Below are 17357 nucleotides of genomic sequence, written 5' to 3'. Positions count from 1 at the left end.
CCTGGGAGAGAGTCTGGGGCACTCCATCTTGGGGTATCTCTTTCGCCCTCCTCCTCAGAGGGGAAGCTTTGGCCTGTGCTGGGGTGGGGGAAGAAGATGATGTGGAGCCTGAAGCAAGGTTAGGGTGGAGCAACTGAGGATTTCCAGCATGGGTGACCGGGCTGATTAGGACTGGATCCAGCTGCCCCTACTGCTCCACTGCCTGCCCAACACTTAACCTCCACACACTGTGTCCTCGGACGGTTGGGAGAAGCCTGTGCCCAGTCCTTTGGCCACCAGAAGAAAATCAGGAATGGAATCCCTGGTTTTGAAGACACAAAAAGTTAGACAGCTTTATTAAATAGACTTTAATTCGAAGTAAACCAGAGAGTTTTGTGTGCAGAATTATTTTGCTTAACTTAGGGCCATCACTGCATTATGAACTCTAGTGCGTGTGTGTGTGTGTGTATGTGCACACACGCGTGCACAGGCCAGTGTCCTTCTGTGGGGGTGTCTGCGTGAGGACCCCTCCACGCTTGTCATTATGGCCTCCCCCTGTGCACCTGAACCTATGGATAAGGTATAGTCTTGTCTTGAGTCCCAGTATTCACTCCCCTTGTAGAATCCTGACAGCCTTCAGTCACCTTCCCTTTTCCAGTCTCCCAAAAGCAATGGCGCCTTAAGTGTGCGGTGAGGATGGGGTGGGTCTTGAGGTAGCCTAGGCCACAGCTGTCCCTTCAAGGCGAGGCCTCAGCTGAGCGCAGGAGATAGGAGAAGCTGGTCCTGGAGCAATTCCAGAAGCGCAGGACCACGAACACCCCGACCCCCAGCAGCAAGAGGCCGCCCAGGGACCCAAAGAAGATCCCAAAGAACGCGTCGAGTTTCATGCTCAGGTGCTCACAGTGCTCTCCCCAGGCCGTGTAGATGGAGAAGGACACACAGCTGGGGACCGAGAGAGAGACAGCGTGTCAGAGGCGGGAGCTCAGCCTCCCAGCCCCACCTCTTCCGCCTCCCAGCCCCGCCTCTTCCGCTGGGGAAGAGGTTCTCTGGGAGGGGCTGGGCTTGCCCCGCTCTCCGGAGAGAAAGGCTGAGTCAGCCCTGAGGCCGTGCTGAAGTGAGGCCACTGAGCAAAGGAGGCAGCTGTGGGCTTGAAAACATGGGCCTGGGCAGGGCCTGGTGGCTCACGCCTGGAATCCCAGCACTTTGAGAGGCTGAGGCGGGCGGATCACTTGAGGTCAGGAGTTCAAGACCAGACTGGCCAACACGGTAAAGCCCCATCTCTACTAAAAATACAAAAATGAGCCAGGCGTGGTGGCGCGCACCTGTAGTCCCAGCTACTCGGGAGGCTGAGGCAGAATCGCTTGAACCTGGGAGGTGGAGCTTGCAGTGAGCCGAGATTGCAACACTGCACTCCAGCCTGGGGGACAGAGCGAGACTCCATCTCAAAAACAAAAACAAAAACGTGGAGTGAATTCAGCTGCGCGTGCAGTCAGCTGCGCCTGGGCAGCAGGGATGCCGACTGGCCACAAGTGGGCATGCGCAGTCACAGCCCCGCCCCGGCCCCGCCCCGCCCGGAGAGCTGGGCCCCGGCCCCGCCCCGCCCATCCCGTTCTTGGGCGGGATCTGGAACCGCAGCAGGCGGAGGGCGCGGAGACCAGGCCTGCGTGCGCCGCGGCTTCCTGCGCTGTTCACCAGCGGGACGCGGGACTGCCGGTGAGGGCAGGGGCAAAGGCGCCGCCCGTGACTGAGGGGCCGGGCTGGCCCTAGACACAGGACTGCAGGTTCCTTCCCCACAAGGAGACAGCAGGGAAGCAGCAGCCAGATCAGGTGGGAGGGTTTGACTTTGGGCCTCACGCCTGAAATCTCAGCACTTTGGAAGGCTGAGGTGGGCGGATCACCTGAGGTCAGAGTTTGAGACCAGCCTGGCCAACATGGCGAAACCTTGTTTCTACTAAAAATACAAAAATCAGCTGGGTGTGGTGGTGCGCGCCTGTAGTCACAGCTACTCGGGAGGCTGAGGCAGGAGAATGGCGTGAACCCGGGAGGCGGAGGTTGCAGTGAGCGAGAACGCACCATTGCACTCCAGCCTGGGCGACGGAATGACACTCCATCTCAAAAAATAAAAAATAAAAAATGTTTGGCTTTGGAAACCATGCCCTGCTGCTTAACCTACTGGCTCCCCGGGCAAGTTCCTTGTCATCTTTAAGCTGCAGTTTTCTCATCTTCGAAATGGTTTCAGTACCCCCTGTGGCTCCTTTGGGTTTCAGAGTTTGTAATATATTCTCCACACAGAGCAGGCACTCACAACTCTCCCTTCCCACTGTCCCCTCTTCCCTGGTCTCCGATCTTTCTCGTTACAAAGGGAGACATCCTAATTTCTGGGCCCCTTGCGGTGTCTTGCCCAGCTTGGGTTCCCCAGCACTGTCATCCACCTCCTGGCCGCAGCCCTATGCACCTGCAGCGGGGCCCACTGGGCAGGTGCTGGCACTGGCCTCCATGGTCACAGTAGCCCCTACTGCACGGGGACACGCAGGTGAAGCCGCTCTGGGGGCTGTAGACCAGGTCATAGCCCTTGTAGCCATTGCATTCGAAGTAAGCCTTCAGCGTGCTCACGTTCACTGTCGGGAAGGACACAGGTTAACACAGAAAGCAACTGATGAACACTAAATCAATACCTTTTCAACCACGAATTCCTTTTCAGGTGTTTCTCCTGAGAAATAGAGAGGTGCACAGATACATATGCCCCTGCATATTCAGATTAGCGTGGTGGGTAATAGTAACAACGTTCCAGAAGTGGGGTCGGGTTAAATAAACTGCACATCCTTACCAAGGGATGACAGTTCCTATGGACAAAGTTTCCTATGGAAAATGCTTTCCTAAAGAGCGTATGCTTTGAAGGTGGCCAGACCCGGGTTGAAACTGAAACTCTACTAGTAACTAGATGTGTAATTCAGGGAACATTCTTAACTCTTTCAGTGTCAGTTTCCTTATCTTTAAAAGGAAATGATCATAATAGCACTTATGCTGCTGTGAGATTTAAATGAGGTAATATGTCCACAGTACTCAGTACACTGCCTGACACACAGTAAGCAATCAAAAAATGGTAATGATTATTCTAACGTATTTTAAAATATGACACTATATTCAAACCTACCATTATAATATGTCAAATGGGAATATGGATACAATATATGAGACAATCTGTTCACAATTGTTTAACGAGGAGGTTATCAAACATTAGGAATGATTTGATCCTTCAATAAAAAATCGATGTGTGAAGTTCTTAGGCGTAAACGAAAGTTCAGAAGAATATGTACAAATATTGTTGTCTCTCTGGGGATTGGGATTACAGGGGGTTTTTCCTCTTTTCTTTTTGTTAAATTTGTGTTTCCTAAAGTTTCTGCAATAAACATAGGATACTTGTATAATAAAAATTATAGGTTTTCCTTAATTGCATAGTCAGGGTTACTCCCCAACATACAGTAGTTCTGAGGGATTTCACCCACTGCTCCAGGAGAGAGCAGGCTTAGCCTGCATTCTAGGAGAAGCTCTTGCTTGGTCCCAGAACCAAGTAAAACAGCACTTTCAGTTGTGTTTGAGGTGGCCACTGCCCTATTCTCTGCCCTATACAGAAAATAGGATGTGTTATTCCTTTGTTACTCTGACAAGCTTGCCAACTTATACCTGTTCCAGGAGAACCAGGGGCTGTCAGCACGGAAAGGGGGCTCAGAAATCCCATCTCATTTTCAGATGGGGGTGCTGAGGCCTGGCCTGGGGAAGGTGCTGGGGAGTGTTGAGGCCTGGGCTGGGGAAGGTGCTGGGGGGTGTTGAGGCCTGGCCTGGGGAAGGTGCTGGGGGGTGTTGAGGCCTGGCCTGGCCTGGCCTGGGGAAGGTGGTTGCACAGAGTCCCATCATTTCAGGGAAGAGTTGCCTCTGTCCCTGGCCAGTCTCCAGTCTCCAGCTTAATATCCGGCAGCTGGAGGACAGACATGATGGGGGTGTCCTTGTATATGTTTAAGTGCAATGGCATTTTAAGAAAACTATTAGCAATGTTATGAAAATAAATTGCTGCTGTTTTATTAGCAGCCACAGTCAGCAAGGCCCTGGCTGGGTACTTGCTCTGTGAAGCTGCATACATGTGACTGCCTTAGCGGTGCTGGCTGCTCCTGCTCTTGAATCTAAAAGGAAGCTGGATAAAATGTTCACGTTTTCTCTCAAAACCAAACAAACAGAAAAACTCAACTAACTTGTTTGTGTGGGTGGAAGCACCTCTGTTTACCCGCCCCCTGCAGTGACCCCCACACTGTCCCCGGAATGGATGGACTCACGGGCTGTCACATCCCACACGTCTTCCCTGGAGATGGGCTGGAAGACCACGTGGTTCCTGGACACCTCACTCCTCCGTGGAACCTGGTATAAGAACGCCTCCACCACCGCAGCCAGCAGCTGGTTGTTCAGGAAGTGGATGACGGGGCCCCAAGGGCGGTACTGGAACTCCGAGATGACCCTCCAGTGTTGAATGGGGCTTCCCGAGGCCGGTGCTGGGGAATCGCTGTGTGGGAGGGTGACGGTGAGGGGGGCCAGGGAGCGGGGGATGAGGAAGAGGACCTGGGGGCTCAGGGGGGACACAGTCCCACTTACATTCGGTTCACTTGGCTGTTGCGGAGAAAGGCCCGCATGTCCAGGGTCCCCAGTATGTACGCCACCTAGGACAGAGGATGGGGGATGGGCAGGTGGGGGTGAGGCCCCATCCAGAGGGGAGACCCCCTCCCACCTTGATGCATGTATTCATCCCTGTTTCCTCCTGGAACAGGAGCCCCAGGGGAGACCCCCTCCCACCTGGATGGGTGTATCCATCCCTGTTTCCTCCTGGAACGGGAGCCGCAGGACTCCAGCACACTCCTCACCATCTCTGCATCCTCCCACTCTAACCTAGCCCAGTGACTGTCGCGGGTCCTTGCTTAATAATGTGTGTTGTGAGTGAAGGGTTTTCCATTCTGTCCCCTCCTCAGCCTCGCCTCTGATGCGTGACTCATGACCCCTCCCCAGTGTACTGAACATGGGTTAAGTAGACCTAGGAGGTCGTCAGGGGCTGGGGGTGTCAAGGTGACTCAGGTGGAGTCTAAACTCAAAGAGCACAGTCTGGTGCAGGTGACACGTCAACAGATTTCACCATGTGGAGTGGGGAGTGTGGAGTGGGGAGTGGGGAACAGGGAGTGGGGAGTGTGGAGAGTGGAGTGGGGAGTGGGAAGTAGGGAGTGGGGAGTGTGGAGTGGGGAGTGGGAAGTAGGGAGTGGGGAGTGTGGAGAGTGGAGTGGGGAGTGGGAAGTAGGGAGTGGGCAGTGGGAAGTAGGGAGTGGGGAGTGTGGAGTGGGGAGTGGGGAGTGGGAAGTAGGGAGTGGGGAGTGTGGAGAGTGGAGTGGGGAGTGGGAAGTGGGGAGTGGGAAGTAGGGAGTGGGGAGTGTGGAGTAGGGAGTGGGAAGTAGGGAGTGGGGAGTGTGGAGTGTGGAGTAGGGAGTGGGAAGTAGGGAGTGGGGAGTGTGGAGAGTGGAGTGGGGAGTAGGAAGTAGGGAATGTGGAGTGTGGAGTGGGAAGTAGGGAGTGGGGAGTGGGAAGTAGGGAGTGGGGAGTGGGGAGTGGAGAGTGGGGAATGGGGAGTGGGGAGTGTGGAGTAGGGAGTGGGAAGTAGGGAGTAGGGAGTGTGGAGTGGGGAGTGGGGAGTGTGGAGTGGGGAGTGGGAAGTACGGAGTGGGGAGTGTGGAGTGGGAAGTAGGGAGTGGGAAGTGTGGAGAGTGGAGTGGTGAGTAGGAAGTAGGGAGTGGGGAGTGGGGAGTGTGGAGTGGGAAGTGGGGAGTGGGGAGTGTGGAGTGGGGAGTGGGAAGTAGGGAGTGGGGAGTGTGGAGAGTGGAGTGGGGAGTAGGAAGTAGGGAATGTGGAGTGTGGAATGGGAAGTGGGGAGTGGGGAGTGGGGAGTGGGAAGTAGGGAGTGGGGAGTGTGGAGAGTGGAGTGGGGAGTAGGAAGTAGGGAATGTGGAGTGTGGAATGGGAAGTAGGGAGTGGGGAGTGGGGAGTGGGAAGTAGGGAGTGGGAAGTAGGGAGTGGGGAGTGTGGAGTGGGAAGTAGGGAGTGGGGAGTGTGGAGAGTGGAGTGGTGAGTAGGAAGTAGGGAGTGGGGAGTGTGGAGTGGGAAGTAGGGAGTGGGGAGTGTGGAGTGGGAAGTAGGGAGTGGGGAGTGTGGAGTGGGGAGTGGGAAGTACGGAGTGGGGAGTGTGGAGTGGGAAGTAGGGAGTGGGAAGTGTGGAGAGTGGAGTGGTGAGTAGGAAGTAGGGAGTGGGGAGTGGGGAGTGTGGAGTGGGGAGTGTGGAGAGTGGAGTGTGGAGTAGGAAGTAGGGAGTGGGGAGTGTGGAGTGGGGAGTGTGGAGTGGGGAGTGGGAAGTACGGAGTGGGGAGTGTGGAGTGGGAAGTAGGGAGTGGGGAGTGTGGAGTGGGGAGTGTGGAGTGGGGAGTGGGAAGTACGGAGTGGGGAGTGTGGAGTGGGAAGTAGGGAGTGGGAAGTGTGGAGAGTGGAGTGGTGAGTAGGAAGTAGGGAGTGGGGAGTGGGGAGTGTGGAGTGGGGAGTGTGGAGAGTGGAGTGTGGAGTAGGAAGTAGGGAGTGGGGAGTGTGGAGTGGGGAGTGTGGAGTGGGAAGTAGGGAGTGGGGAGTGTGGAGTGGGGAGTGCTATGCTTGCAGTAGTAATAATAGCAATTAGAATGTTTGAATACTTGCGTGTCGGGCACTGTACTAAATGCTTGACGCACATCATTTAAACGGTGAGACAGCCTGTTGACTCAGGTGCTATGCTTGTCCCTGTGTTTACAGATGACCTGTTATATAATGTGTGTAATTAACATGCCTGCTCTAGTGAGGAGCAGCGCAGAGATTTTGATTCTGGGTGTGCAGGATTCTAGAGCCTTAAACACTCGGCAGTTGTGCAACTTTGCCTGTGATTGGGGTATGGCATGGAAGCCAAGAACAGGGAGCACCCAGTTCCCTCTGGGAAGTCAGGGAAGACTGCCTGGAGGTGAAACGTCCTTTCGTTTCTTCCAGATCATACCCGAGATGCTTAGAGGTCTCGGCTGGGGTGACTTGGCACCCTGGCCTCTGCTTATGGTGAGTTGAGGTTTCTGTCCCCCGCCTTCCTCACTTCCTAATGCCCTGCACCTCCCATGGGGCAAGAGGCTCCGGCCTCCTGGCAATTGAATCCAGATGGATGACAAGATGAAGGCCGCACAGTGATGGTTCCGCCCTCGCCTGAACCCGCCAAGCGTCCCCTCCCACCCGGAGCGCGGCCTGCAGCACTGACCGAGGCGTTGACCTCTGCCATGGAGGCATTTTCCTCTTCACTGAGCAAGAGCTGGATGACTCTTAAGGGAGGTTCTAGAGATGGGAGAAGCAAATGTATCATCACCCCACGGTTTACCCAGACTTACCCAAGAAGTCCGTGGGGCCAGCCCAGGGCGACGGCTCCATTCCACAGTGACAGGTCACTGAAGACACCGGAGAAGTGGCCCTCACCCTAGCGCTCACTCCACTATGCCCCGGGCCTCCGGCCGCTCATCTCACTGAGCCAGCTGTGAGGTCTCTGCCTCCGTCCTTTCTCCACAGGCCACACAGCCCCGTGGTCCTTGCTGTGACAGCTGCCCTGGCCAGCTCCTACAGCCCGCACCTTACACCATCCCAGAGAAATCCGGAGCTGCCCTGTGACCCCAGAACTTCCCCATCCCATTATCATATCCCATTCCCCAAAGGTGGGAGGAGTGTGGCGGTGAGAGGGCGGGGCCCGGGCGGGGCACAGGGGTGAGAAGGCGGAGCCTGGGTGGGGCACAGGGGTGAGAGGGTGGAGCCTGGGTGGGGTGTGGTGGTGAGAGGGCGGAGCCTGGGTGGGGTGCGGGGGTGAGAGGGTGGAGCCTGGGTGGGGTGCAGGGGTGAGAAGGCGGAGCCTGGGTGGGGTGCGGGGGTGAGAGGGTGGAGCCTGGGTGGAGCATGGGGGTGAGGGGGCGGAGCCTGGGTGGGGTGCGGGGGTGAGAGGGTGGAGCCTGGGTGGAGTGTGGGGGTTGAGAGGGTGGAGCCTGGGTGGAGTGGGGGTGAGAAGGCGGAGCCTGGATAGGGTGCGAGGGTGAGAGGGCGGGGCCTGGGTGGAGTGTGGGGGTGAGAGGGCGGGGCCTGGGTGGAGTGTGGGGGTGAGAGGGCGGGGCCTGGGTGGAGTGCCGTGGTGAGAGGGCGGGGCCTGGGTGGAGTGTGGGGGTGAGAGGGCGGGGCCTGGGTGGAGTGCTGGGGTGAGAGGGCGGGGCCTGGGTGGAGTGTGGGGGTGAGAGGGCGGGGCCTGGGTGGAGTGCCGGGGTGAGAGGGCGGGGCCTGGGTGGAGTGTGGGGGTTGAGTGGGCGGGGCCTGGGTGGAGTGTGAGGGTGAGAGGGTGGGGCCTGGGTGGAGTGTGAGGGTGAGAGGGCGGGGCCTGGGTGGAGTGTGGGGGTGAGAGGGCGGTACCTAGGTGGACAGTTGGACTGAAGTTGTTCCCAGCCAGGAAGCAGAGGCTATCGGTGAAGGCCGGGGGGCAGGTGCACGTGGGCTGGCAGCCCAGAGTCTGGGAGATGTAGCAGCGGCCTTGATTGTAGCAGTAATTCACAGGGCAGGACTGGTTCCGACACAGGAGAGAGCTCCCCAGAGCTGCAGAGTGAGCAGGGAGGTCAGCAGCAGCGCACCGGGGCAGCGGAGGAACAGCCCAGCCCGTGGAAACCTGCTCCGGGACAGGCCTGCTTTCTTTCCCCCAGTGTTCTGCTGTGGGCCACTCAGAACCCCAAACCATCCTTCCCCCCTTTTCCAGGCGTTTCTCTGCAGGGCAACCCCTTTCCTCGGCCAGGCAGGTATTCTTCCACTTCTAGAGAGGGACTGGAGTGCTTCTCACACCTTCTGCTTCAGAAAGGACCCTGAATGCTGGCAGAGGAGGGGCCCCCAGCCGGCTTTCCTCACGCCCTCGCCTCTCACTTCCGTCTCCTCTTCTGCGTTTATAGAATCTGTGGTTCTACCCACTCTGGCCTCGGCTCTGAAGGCACAGTGATCTCTAGATTTTATTTGGGTGCCTAAGGGGGCTTGGTAAAGGCCTTGCTGTGATCTCCCTCATCAGACTCTGGTGGCTCGGAGCGGGAGGAACAGGTGGCTGGGAGGACTCAAAGGGAAAATCAGGCACCTTTGCTGCCGGATCCCCACGCCAGCCCCTCCAAACGTCCTGACTTGTGAGATGCAGAGATCCTGGGCCTCGTGTCTCTGAAGACCCCCAACGTGCCCGAGGACCCAGCTTGCCCAGTTCCCTGACCACTGCTGAAGTCTCCTCCCCTGGGCAGACCATCTTCAGTCTTTTGCCCAGGGTGTCCCCCATCAATGCCTCAGGGATGCTCAGCCCCGTCCCCTCCCCTATGCCTGTACAACCTCTTCTCCTTCAGCACCACACCCTCTGCCACCCCCTTTCCAGACCTGCCTAGATTTCCCATACCTGCCTAGATTTCCCATACCTGCCTAGATTTCCCAGACCTGCCTAGATTTCCCATACCTACCTAGATTTCCCATACCTACCTACATTTCCCATACCTGCCTAGATTTCCCATACCTGCCTAGATTTCCCATACCTGCCTAGATTACCTACCTAGATTTCCCATACCTACCTACATTTCCCATACCTACCTAGATTTCCCAGACCTGCCTAGATTTCCCATACCTGCCTAGATTTCCCATACCTACCTAGATTTCCCATACCTGCCTAGATTTCCCATACCTACCTAGATTTCCCAGACCTGCCTAGATTTCCCATACCTGCCTAGATTTCCCATACCTACCTAGATTTCCCATACCTGCCTAGATTTCCCATACCTACCTAGATTTCCCAGACCTGCCTAGATTTCCCATACCTGCCTAGATTTCCCATACCTGCCTAGATTTCCCATACCTACCTAGATTTCCCATACCTACCTACATTTCCCATACCTGCCTAGATTTCCCATACCTACCTAGATTTCTCATACCTGCCTAGATTACCTACCTAGATTGAGCATTCTAAAGGCTTGCCGGAAAAGGGAGGGAAATGGTTTGCCTTTGGTGTCTACAGCCTTGAGCTGTGAGCTGCTCCCAGAAGCCCCTCCTCCAGGCCTGTTCCCGGCTCACCAGCGCAGTGCCGCCCATCCCCAGTCAGGTGTGGAGGGCAGGCCTCGCAGCCCTTCCCAGGAATGCAGTGGACACTCGGGAAGCACGGCTCCTCACAGGCGTCCTTGGAGCGCTCGCAGTAGCGGCCGAAGGTGCCCGCATCACACTTGCAGCCGGCCATCTGGAGGAAGGTTGCTGATCACAGGCGGCCAGGAGACCAAACCGGTAGGGGCTTCTGGGTGTTTCTGACTGACCCCTTTGGCCTGAGAACCTGTGGACCCTGCCTGAGTCATGTCTCAGCTCCACCAGCACCTGGTGAGTACCTTCTTGACCAGGCCCTGGGGCTGCGAGGCCCTGCCTAAAGCCACACGGTGCTCCTGCCCATTTGGCCTCCCTGGTTCATTATTTACCCTGACTCCCTGCCTGGCCCTGCACCAGGATCTCAGCCTCTTCCCTCTCACACTCTAGCTCTTTGCCTGAAATCCTTTCTAGAGGAAGACGGGGGATGCATGAATGATTGAAGCATTAATGAATGAATGAATGAATGTATCCGTGTATGTATGTATCCATGCATGTGTGTATCATGTATGTATCCATGCATGTATGTAACCATGTATGTATGTATCCATGTATGTATGTATGATGCATGTATGTATCATGTATGTATGTTCTGTTGCTTGAAAGCTGGACTCCTTATTTATTTATTTATTTTGAGACAGGGTCGTACTCTGTCGCCCAGGCTGGAGTGCAGTGTTTTGATCTCAGCTCACTGCAAACTCCACCTCCCAGGTTCAAGCCATCCTCCCACCTCAGCCTCCTGAGGAGCTGGGACTATAGGCTTGTACCACCATGCCCACCAGTTTTTGTATTTTTCTTTTTCTTTTTTTATGAGACAGTCTTGTTCTGTTTTCCAGGCTGCAGTGCAGTGTCTCGATCTCAGCTCACTGCAATGTCCCCCTCCCGAGTTAAAGCAATTATTGTACCTCAGCCTCCCAAATAGCTGGGATTACAGGCATATGCCACCACGCCCAGCTAATTTTTTGATTTTTAGTAGAGACAGCATCTTGCCATATTGCCCAGGCTGGTCTCGAAGTCCTGAGCTCAAGCAATCCACCTGCCTCAGGCTCCTATGTGGCCTGCAAACTGGATTTCATATAAGCTGACATTTTGACCTCCCTTGCTGACCCCCAAACCAAGAAGACAGAACCTCCCTGCTAAGTACTGAGAAAACGCAGCAACCAGAACAACAGCCCAGCAAAGGCTGTGGCTCCAATATCTCACCAAGCTCCCTGCCCTCCCCTTTCTAACTCCCTTTTACTGAAGCAGCTTGGGGCATCTCCAGAATAGTAGATTGATCTTAATCTGTCTTTTTCCCATTGTGTATTTTATCCTTTTCTACCCCCCACCCCACCAACCATCACTACCTCTATCCCTTTCAAGTTCCCATTCTCTGCTCATGCTTCAGAAGGATGTGTATGTGTCTGTGTGTGCACGTGTGTGCGTGTGCGTGTATGTGCATGTGTGTGTGCATGTGTGTGTGCGTGTGTGCGTGTGTGTGTGTGCAAGGGGTGAAGGAGGCAGTTTTGTGTTGCCCGATAAACACTTTCTGGCTCTTCCTTTACAACCAAAAATAAAAATTAAAAAGCAGATAGGACAAGAGTCGTGGAATTAGGCCAAGTATCTTGGCTAGAAACATGGAGAAGTAATTTCTCCAAACTGAAAAAGATGTTTCTTTTAGCCAGAGGGAGAGAGTAAAAGAGAAAGCAAAGGGGCTCGGAGGTGTCAAGATAGGGCGACCAGCAGCTCTCTTCCCAGCACCGTGATGATGACATCCTAGGGAGAAATGGCTGTGGGGTGCTTCTAGGCAGACAGGATGGTAAGCGGCCTCGTAAAAGGTGTCCTGTGTCTGAGCAAGGCACAGAAGCAGCAGAGCCTCTCCCTGGGTCTGAAGGGAAAGTGGGGCAGAGCTGCGATGGGAACCTGTGTGGACTCATGCCCAGGGACCCCACGACCACCTTCCACCCCACACCGCAGGGCCCTCTGCTGAGCTTTGCCACAGAGCTGTGGAACTGGGAACCACTGGGCACTGTGAGAAAGACTGAGGTGGAGGCTTCCTGCCAACCTGGCAGAGGGGAGGGGGGAGAGAAAAGTCCGGTTGAACTGTAAGCAATCAAGTTTCTTTCTTTCTTTCTTTCTTTCTTTTCTTTTCTTTTCTTTCTTTCTCTCTTCCTTTTTCTTTATCTTTGTTTCTCTTTCCTTTCCTTCCCCTTTCTTTCCTTCCTTCTTTCTTTCTTCTTTCTTTCTTTCTGTCTGTCTGTCTGTCTCTCTTTTCCTTTCTTTCCTTCCTTCTTTCTTTCCTTTCTTTTCATTCTTTCTTTTTGAGATGGAGTCTCACTCTGTTGCCCAGGCTGGAGTGCAGTGGCGCAATCTTGGCTCACTATAACCTCCACCTCCCGGGTTCAAGCGATTCTCCTGCCTCAGCCTCCCAAGTAGCTGGGACTACAGGTGCCCGCCACCACGCCCGGCTAGTTTTTGTATTTTTAGTAGAGATGGGGTTCCACCATGTTGGTCAGGATGGTCTTGATCTCCTGACCTTGTGATCCGCCTGCCTCAGCCTCCAAAAGTGCTGTGATTAAAGGCATGAGCCACTGCACCCAGCCAGAAAGTTCTCTTTCTTCCCATGTGAGTTTATGGCCTGAGACTGGAATCTGCTCCACCCACCTCCCAACACAGACACACCCAGGAGAGGCAGAATCACAGCATCCGTTCCACTCCCGTTTCCTCTCCCCTCGGCACAGAAACTCCTCACCTGCCTCCCAACACTCACCTCCAGGGAGGAGTTGCCCACCCTGCTGGTCTGGTTGTACAAACACTGGCTCTCTGCATTGCAATGGCAGACCACAGTCCTGGGCTGGAGGGCAGATGCCAAGCCAATCTTGGCACTTCTTGCTAGAATCTCCAGAGTGAATGGCTCCAACGACTTGGGTGTCCATAGCAACGTCCCATTCTCTGCCCCGGGGGAGATGAGAACGTTGAGAGCCAGGAGACTCCTCAGCTCTGTGGTCTGATGCATCCTCATCCAACACCCTGATTGCTGGTGCGGGGCTTCTCCCACCCCTCTCAGGCCACCCTCCCCACTCCCCAGACAAATCTCATTGGTCATTTCCTTTGAGCAAGGCTGGTATCGGGGTGATCCTGGTCACGCTCCCAGCTGGAAGGAGGTGGCACCAGTCCAACATACTGATTGTAACGGGGGACACCACAGAGGGAAAAGCAGTTTTCCACTGAAGAAACCCCAAAGGGCAGCCCTCGCTGGGCTTGCACCAGGATGGCACATGCTGGGGGATGGAGGATCAAGGCCAGGGTCCTCCAGGCACCTCCCCAGGCTATGCTGCCAGCCAAACCAGCTTCATTCTCATAGCAGCCCCATCCTTTGCCCTGATTTCTCACCCACCCCCCACTTCCTGGACCTTTCCCAGACACCCCCCTCAGACACCACACTGTAGTGAAACACTGCTACACATCTGATCCAACTTACACTTTTCAAGAAAATAGGAAAACCTCCCTAGAACAGCAGATTGAAAGGAAGTGACAGAGAACAGATGAACGCAATTTCCAGACCATCGTCCTCCAGGGATGGAGCCCGTGGAGAACAAAATCTCCCAACGCCGTTGTTTTGCGCCTGGAAGGACGCACGTGGGGCAAAATTGTCTCACACCTAGGAGGACGCATGTGAGGCAAAAGGGATGTGGGCAAAGCAGTCCCTTCTGACATACGGAGAGAAAGAACGTCAGGCAGAGAGGCAATGAAATTCAGATATGTCCCCTGGGGCTTTGGTTTAGCCAAGAACAGTCACCCACAGAATTAGTGCTGGCAACAGGCAGCGGCATCCCTTGTGCTGGGATCCTTTGGCCCTGATCGTGGAGGGCTCAGGGTCTCTCACACCTTTATGGAGAGGAAGCGATGGTACGTTACTGGGTCCTAGCCCAGGAAATCAGGCAAGGAGAGACACAGCTAGGTAAACACGGTTACCAGACATAAAAAGAGCAAGAAAGGTACCAAATGAAAGTATTTTTTATATTTCTTTAAGTCTTGTCCTACATTAGATCCTTCCTTTAATAGATATAAAAATGTTGTAAATTGGTCATTTTAAATGTTGCACTTGATTATTCTAATACTTTGGTGAATACATAATGATTAAAGATGACTGCATATGATCAGATTGAGATTAAATGATCTTTGAGTCAGTTTTTTTTTTCTTTTTCTTTTTTTCGAGATGGAGTCTCGCTCTATTGCCCAGGCTGGAGTGCAGTGACGCGATCTCAGTTCACTGCAACATCTGCCTCCTAGGTTCAAGCGATTCTTCTGCCTCAGTCTCCCGAAGAACTGGGACTACAGGCACCCGCCACCATGCCTGGCTATTTTTTTGTTTTTTTAGTAGAGATGGGGTTTCACTGTGTTGGCCAGGCTGTTCTTAAACTCCTGACCTCAGATGATCCACCTGCGTCGGCCTCCCAAAGTGCTGGGATGACAGGCATGAGCCACCGCGCCCAGCCTTGAATCAGTTCTATGTGCCCAGATTCACTCTACCTATCTGACCAAATCACCATAAGCCTGTCACTACTACTTACTGGGGGGCACCTATTTGAGTTATATGTATCGTTCCTCAGAAATGCCGGTCCTGGATATTCAAATGAAAGAGTGACGGCAAGTTTTGCTGGGTATAGCAATGCAAAATTTCCCGAAGTTTGACTCTGACCTCATCCCTACCCACCTCCCCACTCTCCCCAGCCAAACATTCTTACCAAAGAGCTTAAAGTCAGTACAGCTGTCTCTGAGTGTGAAGGTGGCATCCTCAGCGTTGCTGGTGTACTGAATCAGCGTGGTCTGCCCCTTGTAGGCTTCAATCACACGACCACCATTGATGGAGGGCGGGTACTGATCTGAAACACAAAGAGGGGATGGGGGTTCCGAGGGAGGGCAGTCTCCTGCTTTATCAGCCTCCTCTCTTTCTCAACTCTAATATGTGTGAGGCATTCCCAGGATGGTGCCCCACCTCTGGAAGAAGGAATTATTCTGTGTACCTGCTCTCGACTGACGCACAGCAGGCTGGGACTGTACTGCCCACCTAGCCAAATCTTTAGCCTCTCTCTCTCTCCCCCAGCCTCCTCAAAAAGAGCTCCTTTCGGATTCTTTCCTGAACATGGTGCTATGCTGGGTATGACAAAAAGCGAATTAGAGAGCAGATTTGTTTAGACCGTTACAGAGTTGTACCTTTGGCAAAGGACTGAAAACCTGAAGGGTGCCGGGCGTGGTATCTCATGCCTGTAATCCCAGCACTTTGGGAGGCCGAGGCCAGCAGATCACCTGAGGTCGGGAGTTCAAGACCAGCCTGACCAACATGGTGAAACTCTGTCTCTACTAAAAATGCAAAATTAGGCATGGTGACGGCCTGTAATCCCAGCTACTCAGGAGGCTGAAGCAGGAGAATTGCTTGAACTCAGGAGGCAGAGGTTGCCGTGAGCTGAGATCATGCCACTGTACTCCAGCCTGGGCAACAAGAGTGAAACCCCGTCTTAAAAGAAAGAAAGAAAGAAAGAAAGAAAGAAAGAAAGAAAGAAAGAAAGAAAGAAAAAAACCTGGAGGGTCACATCTAAACGGACATCACATTTGTCCAGAAATAGAGAGGGAGTGAAACCTTTTCACTGGTCTGTTTCTTGGAGCCCTGCCATTTCCATTTCATAGTTGGTTCACACATCCATTCAGTCAGTCATTTAACAAATATTTATTGAGCTAAGTGGCTGGCATTGCTCTGGGTAGTAAGGATACAGTCATGAATGAATAATAAAAAAGATACCTGTGAAAATTATAAAATATGTTGAGTAATTATAAATGCTAAGGAGAAAAAAATAAAGCAGGGAAGGCAAACAGGAAGTGTGGGTGAATGTGCCATTTTAGACAGGGCAGCCCAGAGAGCCCTCACTGAGGAGGGGACATTGGAATAAAGACATAAAGGAGGTGAGGGGCAAGCGTGTTGCTGTCCAGGGAAGGAAAGGCATTCTAGGCAAGAGAACAGCACGTGTGAAGCCTGGGAGCTGAGCGCGCATGCCTGGTGTGTTTGAGGAACACAGAGGAGCCTGCCGGGCTAGAGTGGAGGGAGCTGGGAAGGGGTCCAGCACTAGGATGGAGTGGAGGGAGCTGGGAAAGGGTCTAGCACTAGGATGGAGTGGAGGGAGCTGGGAAGGGGTCCAGCACTAGGAGAAGAGCTCTGAGAAGCTGAACCAGGCCAAAGGCCACTGCTAGGATGGAGAGAGCGGGGGAAGCCACTGGAGGGTCTGAGCAGAGGAATAATAGGAGCAAAAGAATCTCTTCAGTGAATGCAGATGCACAGGGTAAAGCAGGGTCAGGGAAGGGCAGCTCTTCATCTGCTTCTGCTCTGAAAAGGCCTCCCGGGGGCTCAGGCCACTTACTGAGGGTGGCGTTCACCTGCTTGTAGGTTTTGCTGACGGCCCTCGTGTGAAGTCCGATGCTTGCGTTGCGCAGGGCCAGGGTGTCATAGATGCATGAGCTGTCTCCATTACAGCTGGAGATCAAATCTTCAGCCCATGAGCTGTTTTTTTGCAGTTGTGAGTAGAAAACAGGGGTGAAGTTGGAAGGCAGCTGGTCATTCCTCTTGCCAAGGAGGCCTGTCCCGTTGATCTGCCCTGTAACACACAGAGCGTGATGGTACCGGGCATGGCACTCAGCCTTATTCCTTCTGTGTCCACCCCTACCCCTCACTTTATGTGGCTTGGAGCAGGCCGTGGGAGTGCAGGGCCACAGCGGTTTCTAGCTTCTGAGTCTGGAAACGCCTGCTGCAGTGACAGAGGACACTCGACCTACCCCATTCTCTCCTCCAGCTAGAGAAAGGCAGGTGCGCTGGTCCTGGGGGGCGGGGGGGGGGGGCACAGATTCCCCAGACCTCAGGGAGGATGGAGGTCTGCTTCCTACAGGGCTGAGCGGGACGACCTAAACACACTGGCTCTCCTTACCTGCGCCTTCTGCCCCAAGACCCTGCCCAGACTCACAGGTCATTCCGTAGTGGAAAAGCGTCTCCTCGGAGCTCCCTGGGGGAACGGTGGAGCCATTGGGCATCCTGAAGTCGTCCTCCGGATTGTTATTCCAGACTCCTGAGGGACAGTCAGAGTGGGAGGTTGGCCACCCTGGGC

General features: G+C 54.2%; 1 protein-coding gene across 2 annotated transcripts in view; it reads right to left on the bottom strand.

Annotated features, from left to right (window-relative positions):
• Window positions 1-274: 274 nt before the first annotated feature.
• Window positions 275-17357, bottom strand: part of LOC103242066 (mucin-4) — a 68698-nt gene continuing 51615 nt past the window's right edge. For both annotated transcript variants that reach the window (XM_073023794.1, XM_073023793.1), the window contains 11 exons: window positions 17217-17318; window positions 16620-16853; window positions 14955-15092; window positions 12977-13158; window positions 10171-10330; window positions 8503-8682; window positions 7322-7395; window positions 4621-4685; window positions 4308-4531; window positions 2435-2597; window positions 275-921 (listed from right to left, as the gene is read on the bottom strand). In XM_073023794.1, the coding sequence (XP_072879895.1) occupies window positions 717-921; window positions 2435-2597; window positions 4308-4531; window positions 4621-4685; window positions 7322-7395; window positions 8503-8682; window positions 10171-10330; window positions 12977-13158; window positions 14955-15092; window positions 16620-16853; window positions 17217-17318 (1727 nt within the window). In that variant the 3' untranslated portion in view covers window positions 275-716. The remainder of the gene's footprint in view (window positions 922-2434; window positions 2598-4307; window positions 4532-4620; window positions 4686-7321; window positions 7396-8502; window positions 8683-10170; window positions 10331-12976; window positions 13159-14954; window positions 15093-16619; window positions 16854-17216; window positions 17319-17357) is intronic.

This window comes from Chlorocebus sabaeus, chromosome 15 (assembly GCF_047675955.1).
Source record: "Chlorocebus sabaeus isolate Y175 chromosome 15, mChlSab1.0.hap1, whole genome shotgun sequence".
Classification (NCBI taxonomy): Eukaryota; Metazoa; Chordata; class Mammalia; order Primates; family Cercopithecidae; genus Chlorocebus; species Chlorocebus sabaeus.
Note: the sequence above shows the minus strand (reverse complement) of the source record. Positions and strands in the feature narration are given on the sequence as shown.